Source organism: Lactuca sativa, chromosome 1 (assembly GCF_002870075.4).
Source record: "Lactuca sativa cultivar Salinas chromosome 1, Lsat_Salinas_v11, whole genome shotgun sequence".
Classification (NCBI taxonomy): domain Eukaryota; kingdom Viridiplantae; phylum Streptophyta; class Magnoliopsida; order Asterales; family Asteraceae; genus Lactuca; species Lactuca sativa.
Window position 1 is genome coordinate 42,225,589 of NC_056623.2, and position 26,667 is coordinate 42,252,255.

A 26,667-nucleotide genomic window follows, 5' to 3' on the forward strand; every position below is an offset into this window, starting at 1 on the left:
GATTTTTGGGATGTGTTTTTATGCGCAACTTTTGGGTGATTATTTGGAGTTTGGAATACTCTTGATCATTCGTTGCTGCTCGGATTGTATGGTCTCACATCCTAGAGCCCAAATTGAAGAATCATGGAAGAATTGAAGATTGAAGTTCGTTTCGACATGTGTCACCTTTGAGGCTCGAACCGCGTAGTGCTTGATTTTTGAAGATTTGAAGTAGGTCATTCATTCCTAACTTTGAGGGGGAGAATGTTGGGGTGCAAAGTTATTCATTCATGACTTTGTAAATGTTTGACTTTTGTAAAACCCACTTGCATGTGGTGCTTTAGCCTTTAAACCCATTTGTTTGTTAGAGTGAGAGAGAGACATGTAAACACCTCTATAAATAGTGGGTTCTTACCACTTGTAGAGGTGTGCTTGAGAGATATAAAAGTGAGTGTGTAAGTATGTGTTATTTATGTAGTCTAGATCTAGATCCTTTTTGTGTAACACCATATACATTCAATATATCTCTTAAACACCCACATCACCATGTTCAATTGTGCAAACTTTAATTCTGCATGCCAAACCATGTTCTTTGTCACTACAACTGCTTACCTTATAAATTGTAGACCCTTAGTCCCCATTGGTTTAAAATTCCAGAAGAAGAATAACAGAAAAGAGAAGTATATCTCTCACCTTAAAGTATTTTGGTTGTAATGTTTATGTCAAGGGTAAAGATGTATAAAAATACAATCTTGAAGCCAAAGCTAAGAAGTGTATCTTTATTAGGTACGAGATGGATGATATGGGATATAGATGTTGGGATAACCAAATTATGAAAGTGATCAGGAGCAGAGATGTCACTTTTAATGAATAAGTCCTATATAAAGATGATCTAGTTACGAATCCAAGCAAAATCAAACAAAGTCAGAAGGCGGTGTTCGAAGAATTAACAAATGTTGATGTTTTACAACCCGAAACAGGTGAAGGCTCACAAAATAAGAGTACTGAAGAGACAGTAAATAATGAAGTCAGTGGAAGTTTTGAAGAAGATAAAGACTCAAAACCCGAAATCCCAGATCAGTCAGAAAACGAAGCCCCAAATCAGACAAATGTTGAAACTCCTAATCTCAGAAGATCGACCTGAGATCGGAGACCCAATAGCAAATATTCTTCACCGGTTAATTACATGTTTACTAACAAAGAATGGAGAGCCGAAGTCTTATCCAGAGGTGCTGAAACTGAAAGACTATATAAAATGGAAGAAAGCCATGAAGGAAGAGTTGGATTCACTTGACAAGAAGCATACCTGGTCGTTGGTCAATTTACCAGCAGGAAATAGAGCTTTGCAAAATAAATGGGTGTTCAGAATCAAGGATTAAGCTGATGGAAACAAGAGGTATAAAACCATACTAGTTCTAAAGGGTTTCCAACAGAAGGAGGGGGTTGATTACTATGAAATCTTCTCACTAGTTGTGAAGATGACTACTATTCAACTGGTCTTGAGTATTGTGGCTGCTAAAAATTTACATTTGGAATAGTTGGATGTTAATACTGCATTCTTACGCGGTGACCTTGAGGAATATATTTACATGTCCTAACTAGAAAGTTTCCTGGTGAATGGTAAGGGGAATTTGGTGTGTAAACTAAAGAAGAGTTTATATGGACTAAAACAAGCCCTAAGGAAGTGATATTTAAAATTCAACAACTTCATGCAGAAAGTGGATACAAGAGATGTGAGATGGACCATTGTTGTTATCTGAAGAAGTTTAGGTCCTCTTACATTATTCTTTTATTATATGTTGATTATATGTTGGTTGTTGGATTAGATATACATGAAATCAACAAACTAAAGCAACAACTCTCCATAGAGTTCGAGATGAAGGACTTGGGAGTTGCCAAACAAATTCTCGAGATGAGCATAGTCAGAGATAGAGTTGTCGGAACTTTGAAGCTTTCTCAGCAAAAGAATATCCAAAAGGTTCTAGAGAAGTTCAACATGACTTATGCAAAACCAAGAAGTACACCTTTGGGAAGTTAGATAAAACTTTCCAAGAAACAGTCCCTAAAGACGGATGAAGACAAAAAAGAAATGGCCAAATCCCATATGCGTAAGCAATTGGCAGTTTGATGTATGCTATGGTGTGCACCAGACCACACATTATACACGTAGTGGGAGTTGCGAGCAGATTTATGTTAAAATTCGTGTAAGTGCATTTGGAAGGATTTAAGTGGCTGATGCGTTACTTGAAAGGTACTTCTAGGGCTTCTTTTATTTGTGTTTTTCAGTCGGGCTTGGCCTTTTAAATGTTCAGGTCAAATTTTGCCGTTTATATACTTATGAACGACCGTATCTGTAACATGGTAGTAGAAAAACATGTGTGGAATAAAATCTCTCTCTCTCTCTCTCTCTCTCTCTCTCTCTCTTTCTCTGCTTCGACAGTGCATGTAGCCTATCGGAAGATAGTGTGAACCACTTAAATCTTTGTGTTTTGTGTGCTTTGATTTTGATTTTCGTTTCTATTTTTTCTTGTATTTCTTAGATTTGTTTTATTTATCATTTCTTAACCTAAAATTAGGCACAAAAGTATTATTGCAATGTACATCGACTATTGGAAAATCTTGATATTCATATATGGAATTAGAGTGATGTTTTGAGAGAATGAGAGGGTGAGTAATAAGGTAGTGATCGAGAAGGGTGGGTGAGTAATTGAACCCTAATTGTTGTTCTTCTTAAATGAGGGGTGAAAAGAAGGTAATTCCATGTAATAGTCATGTAAGTAATTTGTTTTATTTATCGTTTCTTAACCTAACATTAGACACAAAAGACCTAACATTAGACACAAAAGTACCATTGCAATGTACATCGACTATTGGAAGATCTTGATTTTCATCCATGGAATTAGAGTGATGTTTTGAGATAACGGGAAAGTGAGTAATAAGACCTTAATTGTTGTTCATCTTAAATGAGGGCTGAAAAGGGTAATGTCATGTAATAGTCATGTAAGTAATTTGATTTTTCTTAAAATCCTGTAAAACACAAAATGATTGGCTTAACCCGCATCAATCGGTAATAAGGATTAAATTTACACACTAAAATAAGTTTAAGAGATAAATGTGGACTATTGGGTAAGTGTGCGAAATTTTAAAACCAAAAAACAAACCCTAGTTAAAATATATTTGTATTAATAATTTTAAAACGAAAAAACAAACCACAGGCCAAATCTGTCAAGTTCCTCTTATTTTTAAAATGTTTTTTATTTTTTTATTTTTTTTATTCAGACTATTGGGGTAAGTGTGCGAAATCGTACCTGTCTCGACTATAAATATGGTCGAGGGGTTTTCGAACGCATCAGAAGTTAGCGTTCAGGTTAGGTTATTTCATTTCCCATTCTGCGTGTTTCTTTACAGCATCAAACCCTAAACGATCATGTCGTCCAAGCAAGGTACTCCTTAGTTTACCCTCTTCGTAATCTTAGTTTTCGCAAGCCAGGATGATTCGATCTGCCAGTTTCTTGCAATAACTGCAACCTCTAATTCAAAACTTGTTGTTTTGGGCAGGAGGAAAAGCAAAGCCATTGAAGCAACCCAAGTCTGAGAAGAAAGAATACGACGAGGTATTTTTTACCAACTTTATTGATTGATTCTTCCGTCCCTATATTTGTTTTGTAGTTCTGTATCGTAAGTTGATTCCAGTTGTTGATGATTGATGTTTTTACTTGTGATAGACAATTGTTGATTTGATAAATTGCTAGATCGTAGTTCAACTTTATGGTCTTCCTCTTCTCTCTATACTGTTTTTTTGGGTGAATTCTTTTATCTATCTTTTTTTTCCTAATAGACATGCTCAATTGTACTGAACTCCTTGCAGAAGCCTTTTTCTTAAAGTTTTACCTTTCTTTTTCTTGTTCATTTACCATAGATCTTCATTATTAGACTATTAGCTGATATTGATGTTCAGCTGACTTGATTTTCTTGCAACATATAACTCAAAGTTAAAGCTGTGAACGTCAATATAATATTTTGCTGTAATTGGTTCATTATCTGGATAGGAGACCAGAAGCTATATACTTTAAATCCAATATATTGATTTAAAAACATGGGACTCAAAAAGCACCTTTACTCTCTAATGCCACAATACAACCCTTCCTCTCTAATGCCACAATCACTCGTCTGTGCAAAATACATGAATGCACTCCTAATTCTCATCATTCAAGCTAGCCCTAAAAAAATTGTACGTTTTGGGTTGCAGGTAGATAAGGCCAACATTCAAAAGAAGAAGGACGAGGAAAAGGTGAGATTATTATGTATTCTATATGTTTTATTTGAAGTGTTGAAAAGTAGGTTGCTAAACTTTTAATGTGCACTCTAGGCACTTAAGGAGCTTAGAGCCAAAGCTCAGAAGGGAGCACTGGGAGGTACTGGTCTGAAGAAAAGTGGGAAGAAATGAGCTGAAGTTGCTGCATATACTACTACTATTACTACTATGTTGTGATTTGTGAATCCTGCTTCTAATATCTTAGCTGAATGTGTTTGGTAAATTCAGTATAAACCTTTGCAGTTTGCTTGTAATAATCATGGTGATATTTGGTCTAGATGTTGTTTAGGCTGTATGTTGACTCTGTCATAATCTGGAACGGGTTATGTTTTGTTTTTGGTAATGAGTTCTAAATTTTTAAAAAAGGCAGGCTTTTGGGTGAAGGTTAAAAAGTTAAGTTCTTTTAAAACTCAATCCCATGGTTAAACCTAACTGGAATTGTGTTGTCTTCATGTGTAAATCATGAGAACATCATTTCCAGGTGTTAGAATGTCCATCTAAAGTGTTTATTGTATGCTGTAGTCACAATGAGGAAAACATCATGTTTTTGGTGTTAGAACAAGAATTATGTATCTAAAGTGTTTATTATATATTTTTTGGTCATAATAATCAGTTTTGAGTGCTTATTAGTAAAAAAAAATGACTGAATTCTATTACTTTGGTGAAAATAAATCAGATTTGGAAAATTGTATAAAAACGTATAGAGAAAGCTCGATATTGAAATGAATGTAAAATCACCAAATAACATACAACATTAGTTAACTATTTGATTTAATTTTATTTCTTCAAGTACTAATATTTTGAAACCACACGTCCAAAGTTACAATTACTCAGGGAATATGATTTATTAAGGTCGTTAAATTTTTGGTTTTTTAACATATGGATAACTATTTTTTTTGATACATCTAAATAACAAACTTGTTAGAAGTCTTTATTATGATCTAGTGTAGCAAGTTACACGAATGGTCCCTGTGGTTTTGGGGAATTTGTGTTTGGTCTATAATTTATTTTTTTAACTCGGATGGTCTCTACTGTTTATTTTTGTCGATTATCAGCGCCTTGGTACTTTCTTACCTAAAAGACTATTATGTCCTTATTAATTTATTTTTTAAATTAATTTTCTTATTTATGTATTTATTTTTTATATATGTAAAAAAAAATTAACAGACCCCATATATTTGTATCTCCTCACCATCTCATCTCTCATTCTCCTCAACTTCTATTTCTTTTTCATCTTTAGTGATATCGATGTCTTCACCATCCCTTTTTTTTCTAGCCCTTTAACTCCGTCGAATCAACACCACAACCCAGTAAAGATGAAGAGACAGTGAGCTATGGTGTTTGTTCACCAGAGTTGAAGGACCAAAAAAAGAATGATGGTGAAGACGTCGATGTCATTAAATGTGGAAAAGAAATAGAAGTTGAGGATAATGAGAGATGAGATGGTGACCGTTGGGACCCATATTAAAATTCTCAAATGTGGTTTCAGGTTTATAGTGAGGAGATGTGAGTCTATTAATTTTTTTAAATATATAAATAATAAATAAATAAATAAGAAAATTAATTAAAAAAATAAATCAATAAGGGCACAATAGTCATTTTAGGTAAAACAATGACCAAACGCACAACAAAAATAAACAGTAAGGGCCATCTGAATTAAATAAAACAAGTTAGGGACCAAACACATAAATTCCCCCAAACCACAGGACCAGTCGTGTAATTTACTCTTATTTTTTGTTTTGTTCATATTTGGGTAACCATTTTTTCTGTACACATCTAGGTAACGAACTTTTTGAAAGTGTTCACATATGACCATTATGACCTGCTGAAGCCGGATGTAACCTGCTACAACAAGTCATAATGGTCATATATGAACACTTCCAACAAGTTTGTTACCTGGATGTGTACAAAAATATTTACCTAGATGTGAACAAAACGAAAAGTTAATTACCTTAATAAGTCATATTCTCAATTACTAATTTACTAATAACATTTATTGTATTTGAAAATAAGATAAATGTTACAAAAGACATTTAGGTGTTTTTTTTTCTTTTTCAAATGACCTTTTATGCCTATGCCACACAAACAATGTGCAAACATTTCTACTTGCAGACCGTTTGTTTTTTAGAAAACCACAAACCAAAAAATGTCTGCATACGAGCCATTTTTTTGGAGCAGACATGGTCCAACGACTTCTCACATCTTCCAGGCTTAAAAAAACATGCTTAGATTGAGTAAAAAACAAGCCATTTTTTTGGAGTCCAACCACTTTTCACATCTTCTAGGCTTAAAAAAAACATGCTTAGGTTGAGTAAAAAACACACAACGTTTAATTATAAAGTTATCACTTTTTAGTGTGGTTTATTCAAAAGTTCAAATAATTTTATTAAAGACACAATATTTTAAGTATTTTTTTAATTAGACCCAAAAAAAAGTTATAATCGTTATTCCTTGCTATGTTATAAACTTAGAAAAACATGTTTTATCGAATGTTTTTGTATCAAATTTTACAAGAATTTCTTTTTATATTTTTTCTAATATTTTATAGAAAATGTTTTTTTACAAAGAAGCATTATTACATGATTCATGTTTCATAATCTTATAAGGAAATATGGTTTGAATGGTGAGTTCTTTATTCAGTATTGTAAAAATATAATTATTTAAATTTTAGTGTTAAAAAATTCTAATAAGTTTAAAAAAAAATAGTTTATTTAAATTTCATTCTATTTTAGCAACATGCAAACTTTAAAAACAATCAATATTTTCTTGCAGACTACAGACGTTTGACCTATCTCTTCTTCTGTAGATATCTGTAGATATGATCCGCAAACTGTAGATCTTTTACCTTTTAAATAACAAATAATACCTTATTTTTTCCCAAAAGCAAATACTGGGAAAATCATTTCTTGAGCAAGAGCTCGTTTTCAGCTAAAAGTCACTCTTGGAGTATATAAAATACAATTCTCATAATTATATGTACCTACTATATTAATTTTTCTCATAATTAAATAAGAATTAAACTAATAAAAAAACACAGGCCAACATAATTCAATATAATGTGTGTCAACCCACATTAAAGTTTATTCATTACAACTCAAACATATTATAGTTTTTTATATATTAGCTAAGGCCATCAAATATACCTATACTAAAAGTCTTGTGGTTACGAGCTAGAGAAGTACAACGGATGTTCTCATTATCCTGAGGATGACGTTGTGCTTACATGACACCACAACCATTGGTTGTTGTGGTTTGCACTATGAGATGCCACATTGTGCACTTCTCTTTATCTTTTTCTTACGTCTCACTCATTTCTTCTCTTTGTGTAAACGTTAGGAGTACACCAAAGTTGGTGTGGTGCTTCCCTCTTGCTTATCCGAAAGAAAACCCACATTGCCACGACAAATGCTCGTGCCATGTATACAGTGGTAGATCAAGAAAAAAACATTACTTGGTCTATCTTATATGCAAAACTAAACAAAATTTTGAAAGCAGAAAAAATCTGAAATTTTGAGATTTTTTGGAGAGTTTTTAATGTTAAAAATAGTACAAAAATAGGTTTCAGCAAAAGTGGATGCCAAAAGGAATAATCTCAACAAGAAGATTTTCTTTTAAGGATCATTTTAATAAAATGGGGTTAGAATCCACAAGTGGGGGTCATATTAGACACTAGATCCGCCACTGCATGTATACCTCATGAACTAATAAGTTTCGCCTCTTATTAGACACTAGATTCACTTCAACTCAAAATTATTTGAACTCGTTACAGAACTAATCGAATTTACAAGTTACAACCTAATCCAAAACCTTATGCTATGACCCAAGTTTGCAACCATTTTGACTTATTTTTATTTCCTTTTTACCCTATGTTTATTACAAGCCACTTCTTAGTGTATGGGCAGGCTTTTCTTTCGGAATCCCCCACATCTAGAAACACCCACTTTCTTAGCTTCTCTCTCTTTATTTCATAACATAAAGCAAACAATTTGTGCCCATAATTCAATTTCCAATATATTTCTTACATTTTTCATATAAAAAAGTTCCTAAATGCTCGGAAAACCACACCAAGCTATATAGTTGAGCCGGGCAAACCCGAATGGAGGTTTATTGATTACATACATCGTTGACATGTTTTGTGTTGTATAATCGAGCCTGATTTCTTGAATGTATGTGTATATATATGGTACCTATAGAAGATTCATTAGATGGATTTTTGGCCGGAGTTTCTTGCAAGCAGTTGGGGCAAAGAGTTTCTGGCCGGTGGATTTGGGGGAATCGCCGGAATTATCGCCGGATACCCTCTTGACACCGTTAGAGTCAGACAACAAAACTGTCAAGAGGTGGGTTCTGCGTTTAGCATCCTCAAAAATATTGCAGCTAAAGAAGGCCCACTTGCCCTTTTTAGAGGCATGGGTGCGCCTCTTGCCACTGTTACCTTTCAGGTTTTGTATTTCCATTTCCATTTCCATTTCCCCCATTTTCATATTTCATGAGCTATTTCATATGTAGTCTGGTAAATACCATGCAACAATGTTTGTTTGTTTGTTTATTTCTTTCAATTCTAGCAACAAAAATGGGGTTTTAAACGAAATATACAACCACGTTTCGTTCTAGTACCAACCAAGATATGCAACTTTGTAATTTGGAACCCGTTACCTGATGAAATTACATCGATTAAATATTATATATATTTACCATTTACGTGGATTACGTAATCATGTGTTAACCTATTTAAAGTAGAACGTTATTGCATATGTTGTATAAAAAGCAACTTTGTTGCATAAATTTAAGAAAGTACAATATTGTTTCATAAATATACATCTAACCCTTTCAATAAAAGATTCGGAAACAACCGCTACTTTGTTCTTGCAAAATCTCAAACACGTGAACAAGTTGAAAATTCATATGTGGATTCACCATCTTTACTAACTTCATGCTTTTGGGGAGTTCTAATTAAAGGGTGCTTAAATGTGTGTCTAAACTCTAAAGTGAGTTATAATTAGTTTCAAGTGTTTGATAAAAGTGATTAAGATTCACAAATTTTGCCAAAAGCATCAAGTTTGAATAACATATACGAAGTAATGTTAGATTATCTACTTATTCTTAGATCGAATAAGCTAATTGATCTTTCAACTTACAACAATCACTTTGAACACACAATGAAACATTCGTGACCTTATTGATACAAATATTTTAGATTCATAACGAAAGTGGATTAGTACCTTTTTGGGTGAACTTTCTTTTTGCAAATTTTAATCCCATTTACATTAAATTAGTTCCAATTTAGTTTTAATGTATTGTACTTTCATGTACTGTATGACACATAACAAATGCAACCTAACCGATCATACTTGTCATATCTGACGACTTTAAAATTTTCGAATAACGAATATTTAAAATGCAGAATGCAGTGGTCTTTCAAAGCAATGCCACCCTGTCGCGAGCATTGGACTCCTATAGATCCCCCACAGTACCTCCTTCGTATGGAAGTGTTGCACTAGGAGGCACTGGAGCTGGTGCCATACAAAGCTTCGTGGTAACTCCTATTGAACTAGTAAAAATCCGACTACAACTACACGAACAATCAGAAAGTGGTCCACTAAGCGTCGCTAAAAACATCATGAGAACCGAAGGCTGGAAAGGTCTATTCCGAGGGTTAACCATCACGATCATAAGAGACTCACCTTCATACGGTGTCTATTTTTGGTCATACGAATACGCGAGAGAGAAATTCCACCCGGGCTGCCGGAAAAGTAGTCAAGAGAGCTTCAAAACAATGATTTTCGCCGGAGGTCTCGCCGGAGTTGCTAGTTGGCTATGTTGTTATCCTGTAGATGTGGTTAAAACTAGACTTCAAGCTCAAACACCAAGTTCTCCGGTGAAGTATGACGGAATTGTTGATTGTTTTCGGAAGAGTGTTAGAAAAGATGGTATGGGTGTGTTGATTCGTGGATTTGGAAGTACGGTATGTCGAGCTTTTATTGTGAACGGGGCTATTTTCACGGCTTATGAATCGGCTTTGCGAGTCTTGAATAATACCGATGATAACATTAACAACAATAACTAAGCGGTTTTTTAGAAATACACGGAAACCCGCATTCGAATGATGGAAATTTGACAACTGAAATCGAAATCCTGGAGCATAAGAAGCTCTAGTCATCAGGAGGATTAGTCGTTGTTCATTGCAAGTTAGTGTGTAACATATGTATATATAAATAACAAATGTAAAGAAATGTTAACTTGAGATAATTGTGGTAAGGTCATAGTTATACCCAATTTATGATTGATCCAAGAATTTTACTATATGTTCTTATCAATGGATTGAAGTCAAGATTCGGGAGATAGATGATGGCCCCCATATATCACAATTTTGATTTTTTCAGCTTTTCATTATTTTATATAAAATCTAACCAATAAAGTGAAACAAACTTACTATTAGTTTCATTATCTTATACATTTGTTAAAATAGATTGTATTTATTACAGATGACGTTTACAAATAAACCAAATTGGTCAATATGTCCGAGTGGTTAAGGAGACAGACTCGAAATCTGTTGGGCTTTGCCTGCGCAGGTTCGAATCCTGCTGTTGACGTTTTTATTTTATTCTTTAACTGAATAGCTGGTTTCTGAACTAAAACTCGTACACCTTATGCTTTTACTGTGGACCCAACCACGTACCAATTTAAAGTTGTTTTTGATTGTCCTAAGACTAATACCATCGGAACCCTTTTTGGTGGGGTTTTTATAACAAAAATAAATAACTTATTATTTATTTACAACATATGAACTTTCAAATTTGCTTTTTATATTGTGGCAGTTATAATTTGTTGAAAACATATAAAACCCACACAATAATTAAAAGAAATATTGATAAAAGTTTGTTAATTAACAAGATCATTGTAAAAACTTTGGCTTGAAAAATGTTCTCCAATAACTTTTTCAATCTTCAAAAGCTTTTTGGTTTAAAAAACTTTTGATATGCAAGATTTCTCTTTTGGGTAATCTTTTTAGAGGTATGAAATGTTAAGAATTACTCACCATTCAAATTGGTCGTCAACTTGTAATCAAAGAATTTGTTAGAACATTGGACGAGGCTCTTCATAGAAATCATTACAAGCAGAAAATTACGGAAAAGTAGCAACATCTCAATTGATTTGCAAAAGACTAAGAAAATCATTAAATAAATTTGCTAATTTCCCTACCTAAGCGTTTGAGTGGAAATAAAAATTTGTGTTTACCGAACATTTACCAATAGAGAGAGATGGAGGCTCTTATGTGCGGACCGCGTGACCTCTTATGTGTGGACCGCGTGACCTAGCCCCTTTGTGCGAACACATAAAAGCGCCTAAGGCCCACTCACATATGTAAAATAGTTTTTGATCAATTTTTAGCCTTAGACGAGACTACACGTGTTGGGATGTTAGACCTACAAATAAAATGGGAAATAAAAAACATAGGTTATTGCACAAAAGTGTAGTACAAGGCCAACAGAGTCGACCCTCAAGGACAATGCTAGTGGTATATGTCTCTTTGCGGAAGATACATGTATCCAAACATAAATAAAATGGGTTTTTGTTTAACAACTAAAAACAGGAAAAAAATAACATAATTTTTTTTTAAAGGAGTTCATAGGTAAAAGTGATTTAGTTATGACTCTTCTAATTATGCAGAGTAATCTGGAAGTTGTATCAAGTCTCGCTCTATCTAAATTGGTACTGAAAGATACTAGCAAGGTCTAATATATTTTATTTACCAAGTTTTCTAATCAAAACAAGCTCTTTAAATTAAAATTACTATTTCTAACCTAATCTAAACAAGCTTTTGGAATTAAGATTAAAGATTGCATTAAGTTTATGTTAAATATTCATTCCTCCTCATAAGCTCAGGAGTGTGAAAACATGCAATTCTCAGTTTACATCGATATTAAATCCGACCACAAGACCAATTTGATGTTTGTTACTATTTATTAATTAGTAAAACAATTACAAATTTTACTGATTTGAATAACTAGATTTGCTTAACTCTAATTCAAACAACCAACATGAATCAAATCAAAATCAAACATTTGGTTGAATCAAATTTGAAATTGCTACATAAAATACGAATTAACACCAAATTCAAGATTACTTTCATAAAAAGTTGAAGTCTTTGCAAAACTGAACTCTATAATTTTTAGCCATACATGACTAGAAACAAATCAAAGTATGAAATCGAAATCAAAGTAAGAACCTTAACTTACAAAGTCGAAATCATAGGGTTTATCGTAGTTTCTTACACTCGAAAAATGCCTCGGAATCATCTCTAGGTCACCAAAATCGAACGTTTAAAATACAAGGGCGGTTCGTCCTAGTTATAGGAACAAGAACATAACAAAAGTAAGATATTAACAAAAGTAAGATATCTAGTAAGTTACACGGTCTATTTTATTTTACATGGTCCATGTTTTATCAAAAATGCATTCACAAAGTCTTTTAATGATGTACGTTGCCTTAATGAGAAAATTATCAAACAAAATGGATGATGTTATTTTACACGGTCCTTATAATTGGTCTTTAACCAACTTTTGAAAGTTTGTTGCCCCAATGTGTAAAATGCATTCACAACTCATGTTTCTTTAATCTTCGTGATTTTTGCTTTCAAATCCCATCTAATGTCCAACTTCCTATCAACATGATCTAGCTTCAATCTTGCTACAAGCCTCCATGAGTCCTCCATGCTTACTTCCAATCTAATGGCTCTTTAAATCAAATCAAATAGTGAGTGGTTCGAGGCATTCCATGAAATACACGAGTTGTCGATTGCAAAAGTTTATGCATAAAATACCATGAAAAATGGATAAACAAGCATGCAAAAAGGATGCATAATGTGCATCCAATAACACGTCCCATTTGGGAGCTTTTGCATGTGTGTGTGTTCTTGGTGTTCAAGTGTGTATAATTGCAATTCAAGGATGATCCAAGATCAAATCATGTGGTTTTTTCCATCTAATTCAATAATTATATGTAATAATAATTAATTACCTTAGTTTTTAATGAATTTAATTTGTATATGTTGTATAATTAGCATGTTGCAAGTTTAGTTTAATATCTAGGCTTATGAATTTGAAAAGGAAGTTGGATAAATGGAAGTAAACTTGAATCATGGAATTAATTTGAATATTTTTTTGATTAAAAATAACTTTCTACAAGACAAACTTAGTTGTGAAGCACTTTAGCACCATTTTAGAACAACAAACTCATACACTCCATATATACTCATAAACTACTCTTTTTTTCTTGAACGATACTTGAACCTTCAACCTATGGTTGAATGTATCTTTCACTAGATACTATACTATACTATACTACTGGTGAGCTATAAACCCTTTGGTGCCTTAGCCCTTAAAATGTGCGATTACAACATTGAAAAGTAATATTAAAGGGACATGAACTAGATTAGTGTTAAGTTATTAGCATAGAATGGTAGTGTTGGAAGAAATGTACGAAATTTGTCAAGAAGTAACTTCATGATTGAATTCTAAACACATGTTAATGTTTCAAAAAGGGGAAAATGTTATGATAGTGAATTGGTTCTGTGCCTAAGTTGCTAATTTTACCAAATGTTTAAGTTATGATTCATACATATATGTAGTTAAACTTATGAAATATTTGGAACTAAATGAAAAACAAGTTGAAGCTTGGAGATTTAGGTTAACATGACTTTAACCTCCTAAGATAAGTACTTGGTGACCTTTTCTCCAACATGGAAATATATCAAATTGTTTACAAGTTAGATTAAATATAATATTGAGATGCAATGTATAACTGTGGTCATGGTGGGTTTCAATCGAGAAGGTATCCATTTAGGGTGGGAGAGAGTACGAAAAAATAAAAATGTTTGTTAGATCTTGGGTATAAGAATATCAATATACTTGGATAAGTTCTAGGATCATGATTGCAATTACTTTTCAAAATCTATGATTTCGACTCTATAGCCTGAGGTATCACAAAATCAAATTTGGGATAATCCAAGAATGACAATTTGGAAGTCATGCCACTTATAAATCCGAAACACAAAAAATACCTTCTTGTTTTGTGTTCTTGAGAGGTAAAGAGAATTTGATGATAATTTTAAGTATAGATCATCCAACCCTTTTCTGGAACATTTTCTATGTTCTTATATAAGAGAGAAAAGAGATTAACCAGTGGTTACATCCATTTTGGCGCCAAAAATGGTGGTTAGAAAGACATAACCGATTCTTACAACATAGTGATGTCACCATTTGTTTTGGCGGGAAAATGCATGTCTGAAGTATTTCATGATATAGAAATTCATTTAGGTTTCGGAAAATTGCATGTCTGGAAGCACCGCCACGAACTCCGCCCCTTGGACCCTATGTTGCCCCTTGGAACTTCGTACCCAGGGGCGTTGCCCCGTATTCTCGAGTTTATATTTATCACTCCGAGTATGCATCACACATCTCTAGTCTCGGTGAGTAAATATAACTCGGTCTATCTCAATATTAATAATAATTACACTAAAATATGTTGATAATACTAAAATCACCAATAAGACATGGATGATCTAAGAAGCTCGTCGAACTTGTGATGTTCATCTCAATGGTGTGGATTAGGTGGGGTGGTTGTAATTATTAAAAAAAAAAAAAAAAAAATCCAGAAAATGTAATATAAATTTTTTTTATAGATAAAAAACGTAACAAATAATTATCATAGAAGGGTCAGAGAGAAATAAATAGCAGCGAAACTTTAATTTACCCCAAGATGGAAAATATTCTCATAGGGATGGTTAGAGAAAAATAAACACCCTAAATTTATCTCCGTTGAAATGTGAAACTTTTTATCGAGGTTAATGAGAATATTTTCCTTCTTAGAATTTAGTTTCCATAAAATTTTGACTTCATCTTTCAATTCTCTTTCTAACATGCACCCCACGTTCCCTTCATCCCTCTACTAACAACCATTTTTTCATCTTTCCAAGCGCATTGGCTTTCTCTCCCTCCATTTTCATCTGTAATTGGAAACAAAACAATAATATTAATCTCCATTCCGATTCACCATTATTTTGTTACTTTTTCTGTTTTTGTTCGATTCATCTTGATTTCCTGCTCGAATTTGGCAATAGTTCGAGCACTTCAGGAAGGAATGGAAGATGATAGAGCAGACGTGAATCCGGATTCAATTCCGGAACTTGAGATGATATATGCCGGTGATTACATGTTTCGAGTTTATTTCGAATTTGAAACTCTAATTTTATGTTTTTTTGTGTTTGATTTTGACGTCGTGAACTTTTTCAGACATGGAATTGATGAAGGAGAGGTTCGCGAAGTTGCTATTAGGCGAGGATATGTCAGGTGGAGGAAAAGGTGTTTCCTCGGCTTTGGCATTGTCGAATGCCATCACGAATCTAGCAGGTAAGGGTTTTTTTTCCTCGTTTTTGATAATTTGATTTCATCTTTTCGTGTTTTCATGGAGGAATTATGCGAAACGATCGTATTCAAATATATAAGAGTTTCTCACTTTTTTGTTTTACAGCTTCTGTATTTGGTGAAATATCGCGTTTAGAACCAATGCCCCCTGATAGTAAAGCAAGGTGGCGGAAAGAAATCGATTGGATGTTATCCGTCACCGATCACATAGTTGAATTTGTGCCTTCGAAGCAAAATACTAATGGCATAATGATGGAGGTACCAATCTCTTTTATATGTTGTCTGCCAATTCTCAAAAGCTGTTAAACAGTCATATAATTTGCACAGATAATGGTTACAAGGCAACGAAGTGATGTGCACACCAATATTCCTGCCCTAAAGAAGCTTGATGCCATGCTCATGGTAAGAAATGGGGTCTCTTATTAAACTCCTCCATCATAGAAAGGAAGTAATTAAAAAAAACGATAAACAAAGGAAAAAGTATACATTTTTTTCAGCAATTGTTAGGATCTTTGTCATATATTTGTGAAGAAGCTTAACCCTATTATACGTGGTAAGTGCTGTATGCTTATAGGGAAGTCTAATATGCTTTTAATGTTTATTTCTGTTGATACAGGAATGTTTAGATAATTTTAAAGATCAGAATGAATTTACTTATGCATCAAAAGACGATGCTGGAGCAAAATCACAGAAGAAAAGGGAAGAAGAGAAATGGTGGTTGCCTACTCCAAAGGTTCCCCCAAATGGTTTATCTGATGTCACAAGAAAATGGTTGCAGTTTCAGAAAGACTCAGTGAACCAAGTACTTAAAGCAGCCATGGCTATGAACTCTCACACGCTTACCGAAATGGAAATCCCAGAAAGTTACATTGATGGTCTCCCCAAGGTAAGTTTTAGAGTAGAATATATTTACAGTTTTACACTAACAAATACAATCAAAATTGAAGGAATTTACATTACATCCAATTGAGTTGATGCATTTTGTGGCAGAATGGAAGGGCAAGTTTGGGAGACACGATTTATAAAAATATAACGGTTGATCACTTTGATCCGGACCATTTTCTTTCAGCCATGGATTTATCTTCAGAGCATAAAATTCTTGATCTGAAGAACAGAATTGAGGCTTCTGTTGTGATATGGAGGAGAAAGATGACAAATAAAGATGGAAAATCTGGATGGGGTTCAGGTGTTAGTATTGAGAAAAGAGAACAGTTTGAAGATAGAGCAGAAACAATATTACTAATACTCAAACATCGTTACCCTGGTATTCCTCAATCTGCACTAGATGTCAGCAAAATCGAAAACAATCGAGTAAGACACTTTCATACCCTTTTGTAATCATATTCAAATGCATAATTATCTATAAAATGATAAAAGTCTGATTGATGTTATAATAGGATGTGGGACATGCGGTTCTGGAGAGCTATTCAAGAATACTGGAAAGTTTAGCACACAAAGTAATGTCACGAATTGAAGATGTTATGCATGCAGATAATCTTGCACAAAATCCATCAGGTGATCCAAAAAGAAACCCTCTAAAAGATTCAGCATCAATGGCATCCGGAAAATTCCCAAGTGCAAAAGAAGAGTTAGAAAAACTCAATCTTTCAGATGCTCCAACCTCAATGACGTTATCAGATTTCATGGGATGGACTTTAGACAACGAAAAAGAATCAAAACAAGAATTGTCAAATGGCACAGAAACAACAACAGAACAATTGGCAAAACAACCTTCCGCTACAAATAGCAAGAAGCTTTCGTATCTAGAGAAACTTGATACTTTAGGCGGAAGAAGTCCATCAGCACGCCAGTAATTAACTGACTAACGGGAATTGAAAATTAGAGGAGTAAAAGTTAAAAAAAAAAAAAAAGTTTTTATAGAAATGAAGTTTCATGTGTAAATATTCTCAGACCTACCTACCTACATAGAGTCTGTAAAATTTTCATGTGTAAATATAGGAAGTACATAAGATGTAAGTTATGAAAAGCACTTTTAATTAAGTGCTGAATCTTGTACAACATGCTATATTAACTTTTTCAACTTAGTCAAAATATAAGGACTATGGTTATCCTATAGAATCCTTTCAACTTTCCTCTACAAATCATTAAAAGTGGGTAGACCCGACATATTTCCACAACATGCTATTAAATTTTTTTATTTTTTTATTTTTTAAACCATCGGCCCTTTGAGCCTTTGAGGTGGATAGTATACGGACACAAATAATGTAGTTTTGAGTTTGTTTCATGTAAAGAACCTTTAGATCTCATTTGTTATGTAGGACATGACACATCACAGACTTGTATTGTGTTTGTCATGCATATGCATTTGGACTGAGACTCTGTAATGTCAATGGGATAAAACTTGCAATTTTTTGTCCCACCAAAAGTGTGATAGAGACTCACGTTGGATCTCTTATATATGCAAAAGACGTAATATCCTTGGACAATTTGTCCAGGTTTAATCTCACAGTCACATTTAGTCTTGTCCATTGTTGCAAAAGTCGGCCTAGGCGGCCGATTAATCGAAATCGGGTAGGAGCCGAGGAGCCTAATTAGGAATCGGTCAAACTCGGTTAAAAATCAGTCAAATTCGGAAAAAATTGGAATCCGTCAAATTTGGAAAAAATTGATAAAAGCCGAAAATTTCGAATTTTTTTTAGAAAAAAATCTATAATTCTTATTAATATTCATCTATTTTGTTATAATTTTTAATAAACTTGTTATATTTGTTATATATACAATTTTCTGAAAATTAATTTCATATAATTTATCCAATCCGAGTACTCCACGCCTAGACCAAATACTCGTTAGGCGCTAGTCGGCCGCCGTGGGAACGCCTAACGAGTTTTGCAACAATGGTCTTATCCCGTGTAACAAACACAATCTTGTAAAGGACACCAACTACATACGGTGTTATTAGAAATTGTCAAATGCAAAAAATAGCGACACTCTTTTTCATTAATTTGTTTATTATACCATCATACTTTCATTAATTTGTTTATTATAGTAAAATGCTTTCATTTCTTCCTATTGTAGCATTGTACTTTGAGAAATTTATCCCATTACAACAATTTCATCTAAATACAAGCCAATCTTCCTTTTTATAATTAGGTGGATTTTTTGAAGTATAACGTCGTAATAAGAAAAAAATGAAATTACAATATTACAATTAGGTTGTTGAACAATGTCTTATAAAAAATGCAAAAAGTATAATGTTGTAATAAAAAGAAACGAAAATGGAGTGCTATAATACACAAAAATGAAAGTACATTGCTATTTATTGCATTTGGCCTTATTATATAATCTTGACCAAGTCTATTTATGGATTAGTTGCAACATGGAAAACGCACAAAATTCAAACAATCACAACTTTTGAACCAAAAATAGTTGCACAAACCATAACTATTCCTTTCTCAAACGACCATAACATGGAAAATTGATGAGATCTTATAAGCAGAAATCAGACATACTTACAAACTATATAGCATAGATACATTTAAACCATACTAACAAGAGTTGAGATTGTTGTTGATCCAATTAGATCTTGCCACGTGGACCGAGCTTCGGTTTTTGTTGTGGGCCCTTCACAATCGGTAGGACATCTCCGGTTGCAGTGGAGCTGAAGTAAGCAAGAGTCGAACCACCTCCCAATATCAAGAATTTAAGCAACAATCCTCTCTTGGTAAAAGGAGCAGCGAATGTCTCAAAGAACTTGCTCTACGACCAAAAAGGGTAAAATAGTCATTTACTCGTCAAAAAAGTTAGAACTTACACCATCAGTTCACCCCTTTACCCATACGATTTCAAAACATAGGAATGGAGATAACAAGTTCACTGAGGCATTATATCGAATACCTGGAGGGAATTGTAAGGTGAGGGGGCATCAGAGCCATACACGTCCCATTGACCAGTGGTGTTGCCCAAATCTTCCAAATCAAAGTACACACTTTTGTCGCCGTATTTAGCTACCACAGCACCAGCTCTGCATATATTCAAGATTTTCCCACAATAACAAGAACAATTAGGAAATCGCCGATTTCAACCAGACATTTCATTACAAATTGTGGAGTAAAATACTGATTTAAAACACAAGAATAAGTATTTATCAAAGAGTAACAGCACCTGTTTGAAGTGGGTCTGAAACTCGCGCGAGAAGGCTTGAGGATAAGCTTAGTCCCGGTGAGTGAACTGCCTCCGAGGCCTTTGACGGTGGCTGCGGCGGGTGCGCAGGTTGTAAGAGATGCCATTGTTGGACAAAAATTAGAGCTCAAAACAGTGTTTCTACTAAATTGTCGTTGTTGTTGTTGTCAAACGAATTGATTAGTCAGGTTATAGTCAACGAGATGAAGCAACAGGGGATGTGTGGGGCTTTTGATCATCTTGCATGAATAATGGGTTGCCATTTGGCAAATGTTTTTGAAAGGAGAAAGATATGCTCTTTAGTTAACCAATACGGAGTTGACATGTGGATTAGACTTGGATAAGCCTATCTCGTATACGATTATCTATTATCCAGTCTGACAAGTGACAACTTTAGATTTTGTGTTAACGCCGAAATTCGATCTTTTGGGGTAGGCTTTGTTCTTTTCCAAATTTATAATTTTACAGGTAACAGTAATGGAATTAATCCTTTCATAACCATGATTTTATATGGTAATGGACAATTCATCTAGTGATTGTTAATTATTTTTTTTTATAGTTTACTTATTAAATGAATTTATTCAGATTACAAATTATTTTTAAGAAATTAAAACAATAAATTCAGCTAAAAATATTAAAATTGGTCGAACATCATCTAAAATGTATACTTTTAATATATAAAACCTTAATGCAATTTAACACAACTAAACATGTATACATTCTTATAGCAAGGATTTACATGAAAAAAGATATAATGTATAGAACACATTTATATGAAAAAAAAATAAACATAAAGTAAAATTGGAGATGCGGGGGATCGAGCCCCGTGCCTCTCGCATGCAAAGCGAGCGCTCTACCATTTGAGCTACATCCCCGATTTGCCAACATTCTTCAAGTATATTATAAATATTCTAAAAGTAACTGCACCTATCTCTGGGGCCTACAGATAATTTGTGGTGATGAAGGGGAGCTCTCTCTTCCCACCCATATACACACGCTTTCGCTGTCTTCTATTTCGAGGTAAGTACAGTTGCAGGCTATCAACAAAGGAACCAAAGAGCTTAATATCTTGATACCCTTTCAATCATCTTGTAATTCTATTACCAATTTTCTTCATTTTTTCTGATAAAGTTTGCTTGATTCTGAAGGTGAATAACCTTAGTTTACTTTTCATATTCATAGTTTCAGGCACACATGGCTTGTTTGATCTCCAATCTGCCTCTTCCTCCTCTACTCACCATTAGCAAACAATCCTTATTCTCACCTCTGCATAAGCACACTGTTTCTGCCATTGGAGGTACATTTCCCCCCTTTTTTTTGTTTACCCAATCCAATTATGAGTTTTTAATCGATTGCTCAATCTGTGTCAGTTGCATTGTGAGGGTTGTTATTGAAGTTTAAATTTCGAAGTAAATCAATTTATTAATATCAGTTCCTGAAGTTCAATCATTTTTTGTTTTCCCTTGTCTATGATGAGCTCTGACCTGAATTGATTTACATGTTCATGGGGTTTTCATTATTGTTATAATTTTTCAATGAATGAATTGATTTAAGTTCTGTTCTTGATTAATTTGCCTTCGATTGTTGATGGTAATAAGTGATGTTTGATTCTATACTTAATTCCAAGTGTGCAAATTATTGTATATTTCATGTTAGAATCGTTATGTATCAAGGAGTAAGGGTATTTGATTATTGAATGTGTGTTTATTATAACAGAAGAATCAAAATTCAATAATAACATTATCAGTTAGTTTTATATTTATCTACTTACTTGCTTTAGAATATCATAATCATATTGGCCTTTTATCAAACACTCAAAACTGACTATTTTGACTCCAATGAAGCCACAAATCCAAACAGCCCTTTACTCCCTCCTTCCCCAAAAGTCAACTTCTGACTCTTAAAAAATTCAAATCTAGCCTTATTCATTGTCAAAATTGGCATATGTTCATTGGTGATTTTAATCTCCAAACTGTTTCCATTGTATCGATTCAACTCTAATAGAAACAATTTCGTGGAATTTGAATTTATAAAATAGTTCATTTGACCCTGAAAAGTAAAGTGGAGGCACGTTAATGAAGAAATGATGAAAAGAAACATAAGTTCTAGGCACAATATAAACCAAATTGATCAGGCAACCATGTATTGCAACATGCAAAAGAAAAACCACCAAACTTTATGATGATGATGTGGCATGCTTTATAACTTTTAGATCTCATTATTCATGCTTGTTTTATACCATTATTTGACTACAGGACAACAAAGGCGTGCTGCTGTTATTGCAATGGCTACAAGTGGGAGCACAGAGTCTTCTACCTCTTTAAGCATCATTGAGTCTGTCCAAAATTTTGTAAGTATCTGCTGCTTTTTCCAACTGCAAACTTTTTTCTTCTTATTTTAGTCTTAAATGCTTGCGTATGTGTGACATTTGAACAGTGGGATACACCAGAAGATAGAATTGCTCTTATTGGATTGGGATTTGCATCTGTTGTTGCTTTGTGGGTCTCGCTTAATGTAGTCACGGTATATGCTTACTCTCTGTATCTTTAATTAAGGAGGTGTTTCTTTTTGACTTAATGAGCTTAAAGGGTTAAGCACTTAATCTGGACAGCTATATATGTTATCTCCTATTAACAAATATTGTGACTCTATTTGTCATGTGATGTGAGTAGGCTATAGACAAACTTCCGGTCCTCCCAGGCGTATTTGAGCTTATTGGCATTTCGTTTTCAACAGTAAGTACTCTTATTCTACATGTAATGTTGACTTTCCTAATTTGCAAACTTTTTTCATATATTAACATTTTCTTCATTTTCACTTTTTCAGTGGTTTGTCTATCGTTATCTGTTATTCAAACCCGACAGGTAAAATATATTCTTTTTCATAAGTTTAGGAAAAATAAAATGTGTTTTTTTTTAAAAAAAGTTTTGAGGATCGGGTAGGATCATACCATGATACCAAAACACTAATGCACCAGATGCCATGAGAACTCTACATTTAAACATGTTTGGATAGTTGAGAATAAAAGTAAAAGATGCTTTAATAATTTTGTCTCATTGCTTTACAGGGAAGAGCTGATTCAGATCATCAACAAGTCGTTATCTGATGTTATCAGTCAATGATTTATGACGAAATCAAAGTTGTAAATGTAACAAGTTCAACTCTAGGCCACGATATGTTTATGTAACAGTAATAAATACTTTTCTTGTCGTCTGAATAAACTTCGAGTTGTTTTTTACTGGTTTTCATAAATTATATATATAGCTTTTATAAATGAGCTTATATATCAATGTAATTGTAATATCTATATCATGTCATCTTGTTAATAAGTCTATTAAATTTGTTAAATCCGCATACAACCATCACGTGAGCAAGATGATATGATAAAGATGTTGTATTTGATGTTTTGTGTAAGTAAAGTTATCTAAATCTAGAGAAAGAGATATATTGAATACTTTTCTTGACAAAATTTCAATGCTCACATTAATGGGCGAATAGTAGGATTTTTAGATGTTTTAAGTTAAAAAAAAATCCCAGTTGAGATTTCCGTATCACTATTAAGGAACTAAATATTAAGTATATAAGTATATTATTATTTTATGTAAAACAAGAAAATTACGTTAATTAATAGGAAATTGAGTTAACTAACCATTACAAATGAGGTTTAAAAAAAGTAACCATATTTTTTCAGTTTTTGAAAAATAACCACTTTCTCCAGAATGCCTAATTCCGGAGTATTGTGCATGTTACCGTTTCTTAATAAAATGTTTAATTTCATATATTAATATCGTATATAGTTTACATTAGTATGTTTTTCTAACTTTTAGTTAATTTTAAGTAAAAAACGATTTTTTTTCGAAGTTCTGGAGTTGTTCTTCGGATTTCTGACTTGTTTTTCAAAGAAAATGTCTGGAATGTCATTCCGTAATTAGTCAAAGAAAATGTTTTTTCTTTGTCGTGAATACCCCATTCCAGACAAAGTGAATATTTTTGCAAAAAAAAATAAAATAAATAAATACAAGAAAAATAATTTGGGTTTTTTTTTTTCAAATACACATTAAAAAAAGTTAGATTACTTAATTTCCCTAGAAAATAAAAAATAAAAAATAAAAAGGTGTTAGAATTGTACATAAAATAAAAATCTGATGTAAATGCTCGCTAGTCGCTATTGCATGCATTGTTGAACCAGAAGCCAAATGCTGATTCGAGTTCAAGCGACAGCAAAACTCAAGAGATGGACTCTTTCACATGACAAACTCCTGTTTTCCTCTCTCACCACCATTGTTGATTCTGATTCTTCATCGGGTTCACGACAACAATGTCGATCATCATATCACTCACAAACAACCCATCATCGCCATCTTCCTCCGAAGCTCCACCTGACCAATCGTTCTCCATTAGATTACCAACATATCCTAAAAATATTCATTGCTCGAAGGGCGATTCAGCCAGGTAGACAGCTTCATGCACATCTTTGCTTAATTGGTCTTGGAAACGACACAATTTTAGGTACTAAACTCGTTGATTTATACTGTTCGTGCAACCATTTGTCTAATGCCCACCTACTATTCGATAGAATTTCTAAACGAAATGCCTTTCTTTGGAACGTTTTGATTCGTGGGTATGCTTGGAACGGCCCTTACAATGCTGCGATTTCGCTGTATTATGAAATGATCAATAAGGGCGTTATTCCTGATAATTTTACATTCCCGTTTGTTCTCAAAGCATGTTCGAATCTTAGTGCGATCGATACTGGGCGGGATGTTCATGACCATGTGGTGAGAACGGGATGGGAAACGGATGTTTTTGTGGGTGCAGCTTTAATCGATATGTATGCAAAATGTGGAAACGTCAATAATGCACGTCAGGTGTTTGATAAAATACTCCAAAGAGATGTTGTCGTATGGAACTCCATGCTTGCTGCATACGCTCAAAACAGTCACCCTGAAGACTGCTTGGTTTTGTGCAGTGAAATGGCCTCAAACATGGTGAGACCAACTGTCGCGACTCTTGTCACCACCATCTCCGCTGCTGCTGACATGGCATCCCTCCCACAAGGCAGAGAGCTTCATGGGCATAGCTGGAGACAAGGGTTTTACTTTCAAGGCAAAGTAAAAACCGCACTTGTTGATATGTATGCCAAAAGTGGATACGTGAAGGTAGCCAGAATTCTCTTCAATCAATTATCAGAAAAACGTATTGCTTCTTGGAACGCCATGATTACAGGGTACGCAATGCATGGACATGCAACCGAAGCGCTAAATTTGTTCGAAAAAATGACATGTGAAGCCAATCCCGATCACATAACTTTTGTCGGTGTTCTCTCTGCTTGTAACCATGGAGGTTTGCTACAAAAAGGGAGAGAATATTTCGAATCAATGATCCACAATTACAAAATAGAACCAACCGTTCAACACTATTCGTCTATCATCGATCTAATCGGCCATTATGGCCGATTAGACGAAGCGTATAACATGATCAAGAATATGACAATCATCCCAGACGCCGGTGTATGGGGGGCACTGTTAAATTCCTGTAAAATCCATGGAAATGTCGAGCTTGGTGAACTTGCATTAGAAAAGTTGACCGAGCTCGAACCAGATGAACCTGGAAACTATGTGATCATGTCGAATATTTACGCGCAAGCCGGGCGGTATTCGGGAGTGGAAAAGCTTCGGGAGCTAATGACAAAGCGGGAACTTAAAAAAGACGTCGCGTGTAGTTGGATTGAAGTCAACAATAAAGTGAACGCGTTTCTTTCGGGTGATACGAGTCATCCTATGTCCGATGAGATAGATGCGGAACTAAAAAGGGTTGAAAAGTTGATGAGTGAAGCCGGATATGTTCCTAACACTACACCCGTGTTTCATGATGTGGATGATGATGAGAAGATAAGGATGGTGTGTAGGCATAGTGAGAGGCTAGCGATTGCTTTTGGGTTGATTAGTACTCCACCTCGGAGTAGACTTTTGATCACGAAAAATCTTCGGGTTTGTGAGGATTGTCATGTTGCAATTAAGTTTATATCCAAGATTACTGAGAGGGAGATTGTGTGTAGAGATTTAAATCGGTACCATCATTTCAAAGATGGTATGTGTTCTTGTGGAGATTATTGGTGAGTGGGTTGTGGACTCGTGGACGGATGATTTTTACAATTTTAATGATTATTTTGAAATTAAGTGGAAAATTTTTGTTTTGTGAAAATCACATGTGCAAGAGAATTGTTATGTTTCATTTGACATATAATTTGATAAAAGTGTGTTTTTGTTGATGTTTGATTCATATGCAACTTAATAAAATTGTTCGGTTGTTTCTTGGTGCTTTAAATTCCATCATGATAATTAGTGTTAGATTTTGTAGGATAGACTTGCATTGCCATTTAGTTAAGCTTTTAACCTCTCTATCAACTACCAAAACCATTCCAATTTTTTGATTTCTTCAAATGGTATTGGAATCGTAACCTTCATCTCATCGGAACCGTAGTTGACGACATCAGATTTCTCCCCGTTCCAGTCAGTCACCTGACCTACCACATGTAACACCACATTTACGGAGGATGCTCTCATCCCCAAATTCTAGATGGGACGAACTAATGCTCACTCGAGGAATGGTGGATGACATCTAGATCCACCAAATATAGTCGGCTGAAGTCATTTTGAGTTGTGGTGTGGCCATAGTATTGTTTTAGGGTAGGTCAAATAATTTACAAAATATGAACGAGTAGAAAAACACTCCAAATGATAACAAAATGTAACAATGTGTGCATTCTAAAGTAAATTGTTTATTTAAGTTGCACACGACGCTCTT

The 26,667-nt window shown here is 34.0% G+C and overlaps 6 protein-coding genes and 2 non-coding genes across 8 annotated transcripts; 6 read left to right on the forward strand and 2 right to left on the reverse strand.

Annotated features, from left to right (window-relative positions):
• Positions 1–3,277: 3,277 nt before the first annotated feature.
• Positions 3,278–4,571, forward strand: LOC111909210 (uncharacterized). The gene is made up of 4 exons (XM_023904996.3): positions 3,278–3,422; positions 3,538–3,593; positions 4,229–4,270; positions 4,349–4,571. Exons 1-4 carry the CDS (start codon positions 3,407–3,409, stop codon positions 4,424–4,426), a joined length of 192 nt encoding a protein of 63 aa, XP_023760764.1. The 5' UTR covers positions 3,278–3,406; the 3' UTR covers positions 4,427–4,571.
• Positions 4,572–8,185: 3,614 nt separating this feature from the next.
• On the forward strand, positions 8,186–10,529 carry LOC111909200 (mitochondrial arginine transporter BAC2). The gene is made up of 2 exons (XM_023904986.3): positions 8,186–8,736; positions 9,699–10,529. The coding sequence occupies exons 1-2, from the start codon at positions 8,500–8,502 to the stop codon at positions 10,359–10,361; spliced, it is 900 nt and encodes a 299-aa protein (XP_023760754.1). The 5' UTR covers positions 8,186–8,499; the 3' UTR covers positions 10,362–10,529.
• A 276-nt stretch (positions 10,530–10,805) lies between these two features.
• TRNAS-CGA (transfer RNA serine (anticodon CGA)) lies at positions 10,806–10,887 on the forward strand. Its single transcript has one exon. It is a non-coding gene; the product is annotated as a tRNA-Ser (tRNA).
• Positions 10,888–15,206: 4,319 nt separating this feature from the next.
• LOC111909191 (rop guanine nucleotide exchange factor 12) lies at positions 15,207–17,591 on the forward strand. Its single transcript, XM_023904977.3, has 7 exons — positions 15,207–15,500; positions 15,589–15,705; positions 15,827–15,978; positions 16,048–16,122; positions 16,337–16,606; positions 16,711–17,031; positions 17,118–17,591. Exons 1-7 carry the CDS (start codon positions 15,437–15,439, stop codon positions 17,532–17,534), a joined length of 1,416 nt encoding a protein of 471 aa, XP_023760745.1. The 5' UTR covers positions 15,207–15,436; the 3' UTR covers positions 17,535–17,591.
• A 1,483-nt stretch (positions 17,592–19,074) lies between these two features.
• On the reverse strand, positions 19,075–20,089 carry LOC111909181 (photosystem I reaction center subunit VI, chloroplastic). The gene is made up of 3 exons (XM_023904967.3): positions 19,843–20,089; positions 19,576–19,702; positions 19,075–19,437 (listed from the first exon to the last, which is right to left on the reverse strand). The coding sequence occupies exons 1-3, from the start codon at positions 19,965–19,967 to the stop codon at positions 19,258–19,260; spliced, it is 432 nt and encodes a 143-aa protein (XP_023760735.1). The 5' UTR covers positions 19,968–20,089; the 3' UTR covers positions 19,075–19,257.
• Positions 20,090–20,662: 573 nt separating this feature from the next.
• TRNAA-UGC (transfer RNA alanine (anticodon UGC)) lies at positions 20,663–20,735 on the reverse strand. Its single transcript has one exon. It is a non-coding gene; the product is annotated as a tRNA-Ala (tRNA).
• Positions 20,736–20,793: 58 nt separating this feature from the next.
• On the forward strand, positions 20,794–23,134 carry LOC111909172 (protein CURVATURE THYLAKOID 1C, chloroplastic). The gene is made up of 7 exons (XM_023904961.2): positions 20,794–20,951; positions 21,043–21,157; positions 22,116–22,210; positions 22,297–22,383; positions 22,533–22,595; positions 22,687–22,724; positions 22,928–23,134. Exons 2-7 carry the CDS (start codon positions 21,055–21,057, stop codon positions 22,980–22,982), a joined length of 441 nt encoding a protein of 146 aa, XP_023760729.1. The 5' UTR covers positions 20,794–20,951; positions 21,043–21,054; the 3' UTR covers positions 22,983–23,134.
• A 776-nt stretch (positions 23,135–23,910) lies between these two features.
• On the forward strand, positions 23,911–26,187 carry LOC111909161 (pentatricopeptide repeat-containing protein At4g21065). Its single transcript, XM_023904952.3, has one exon. The coding sequence runs from the start codon at positions 24,057–24,059 to the stop codon at positions 25,977–25,979; it is 1,923 nt and encodes a 640-aa protein (XP_023760720.1). The 5' UTR covers positions 23,911–24,056; the 3' UTR covers positions 25,980–26,187.
• The last annotated feature ends 480 nt before the right edge of the window (positions 26,188–26,667 follow it).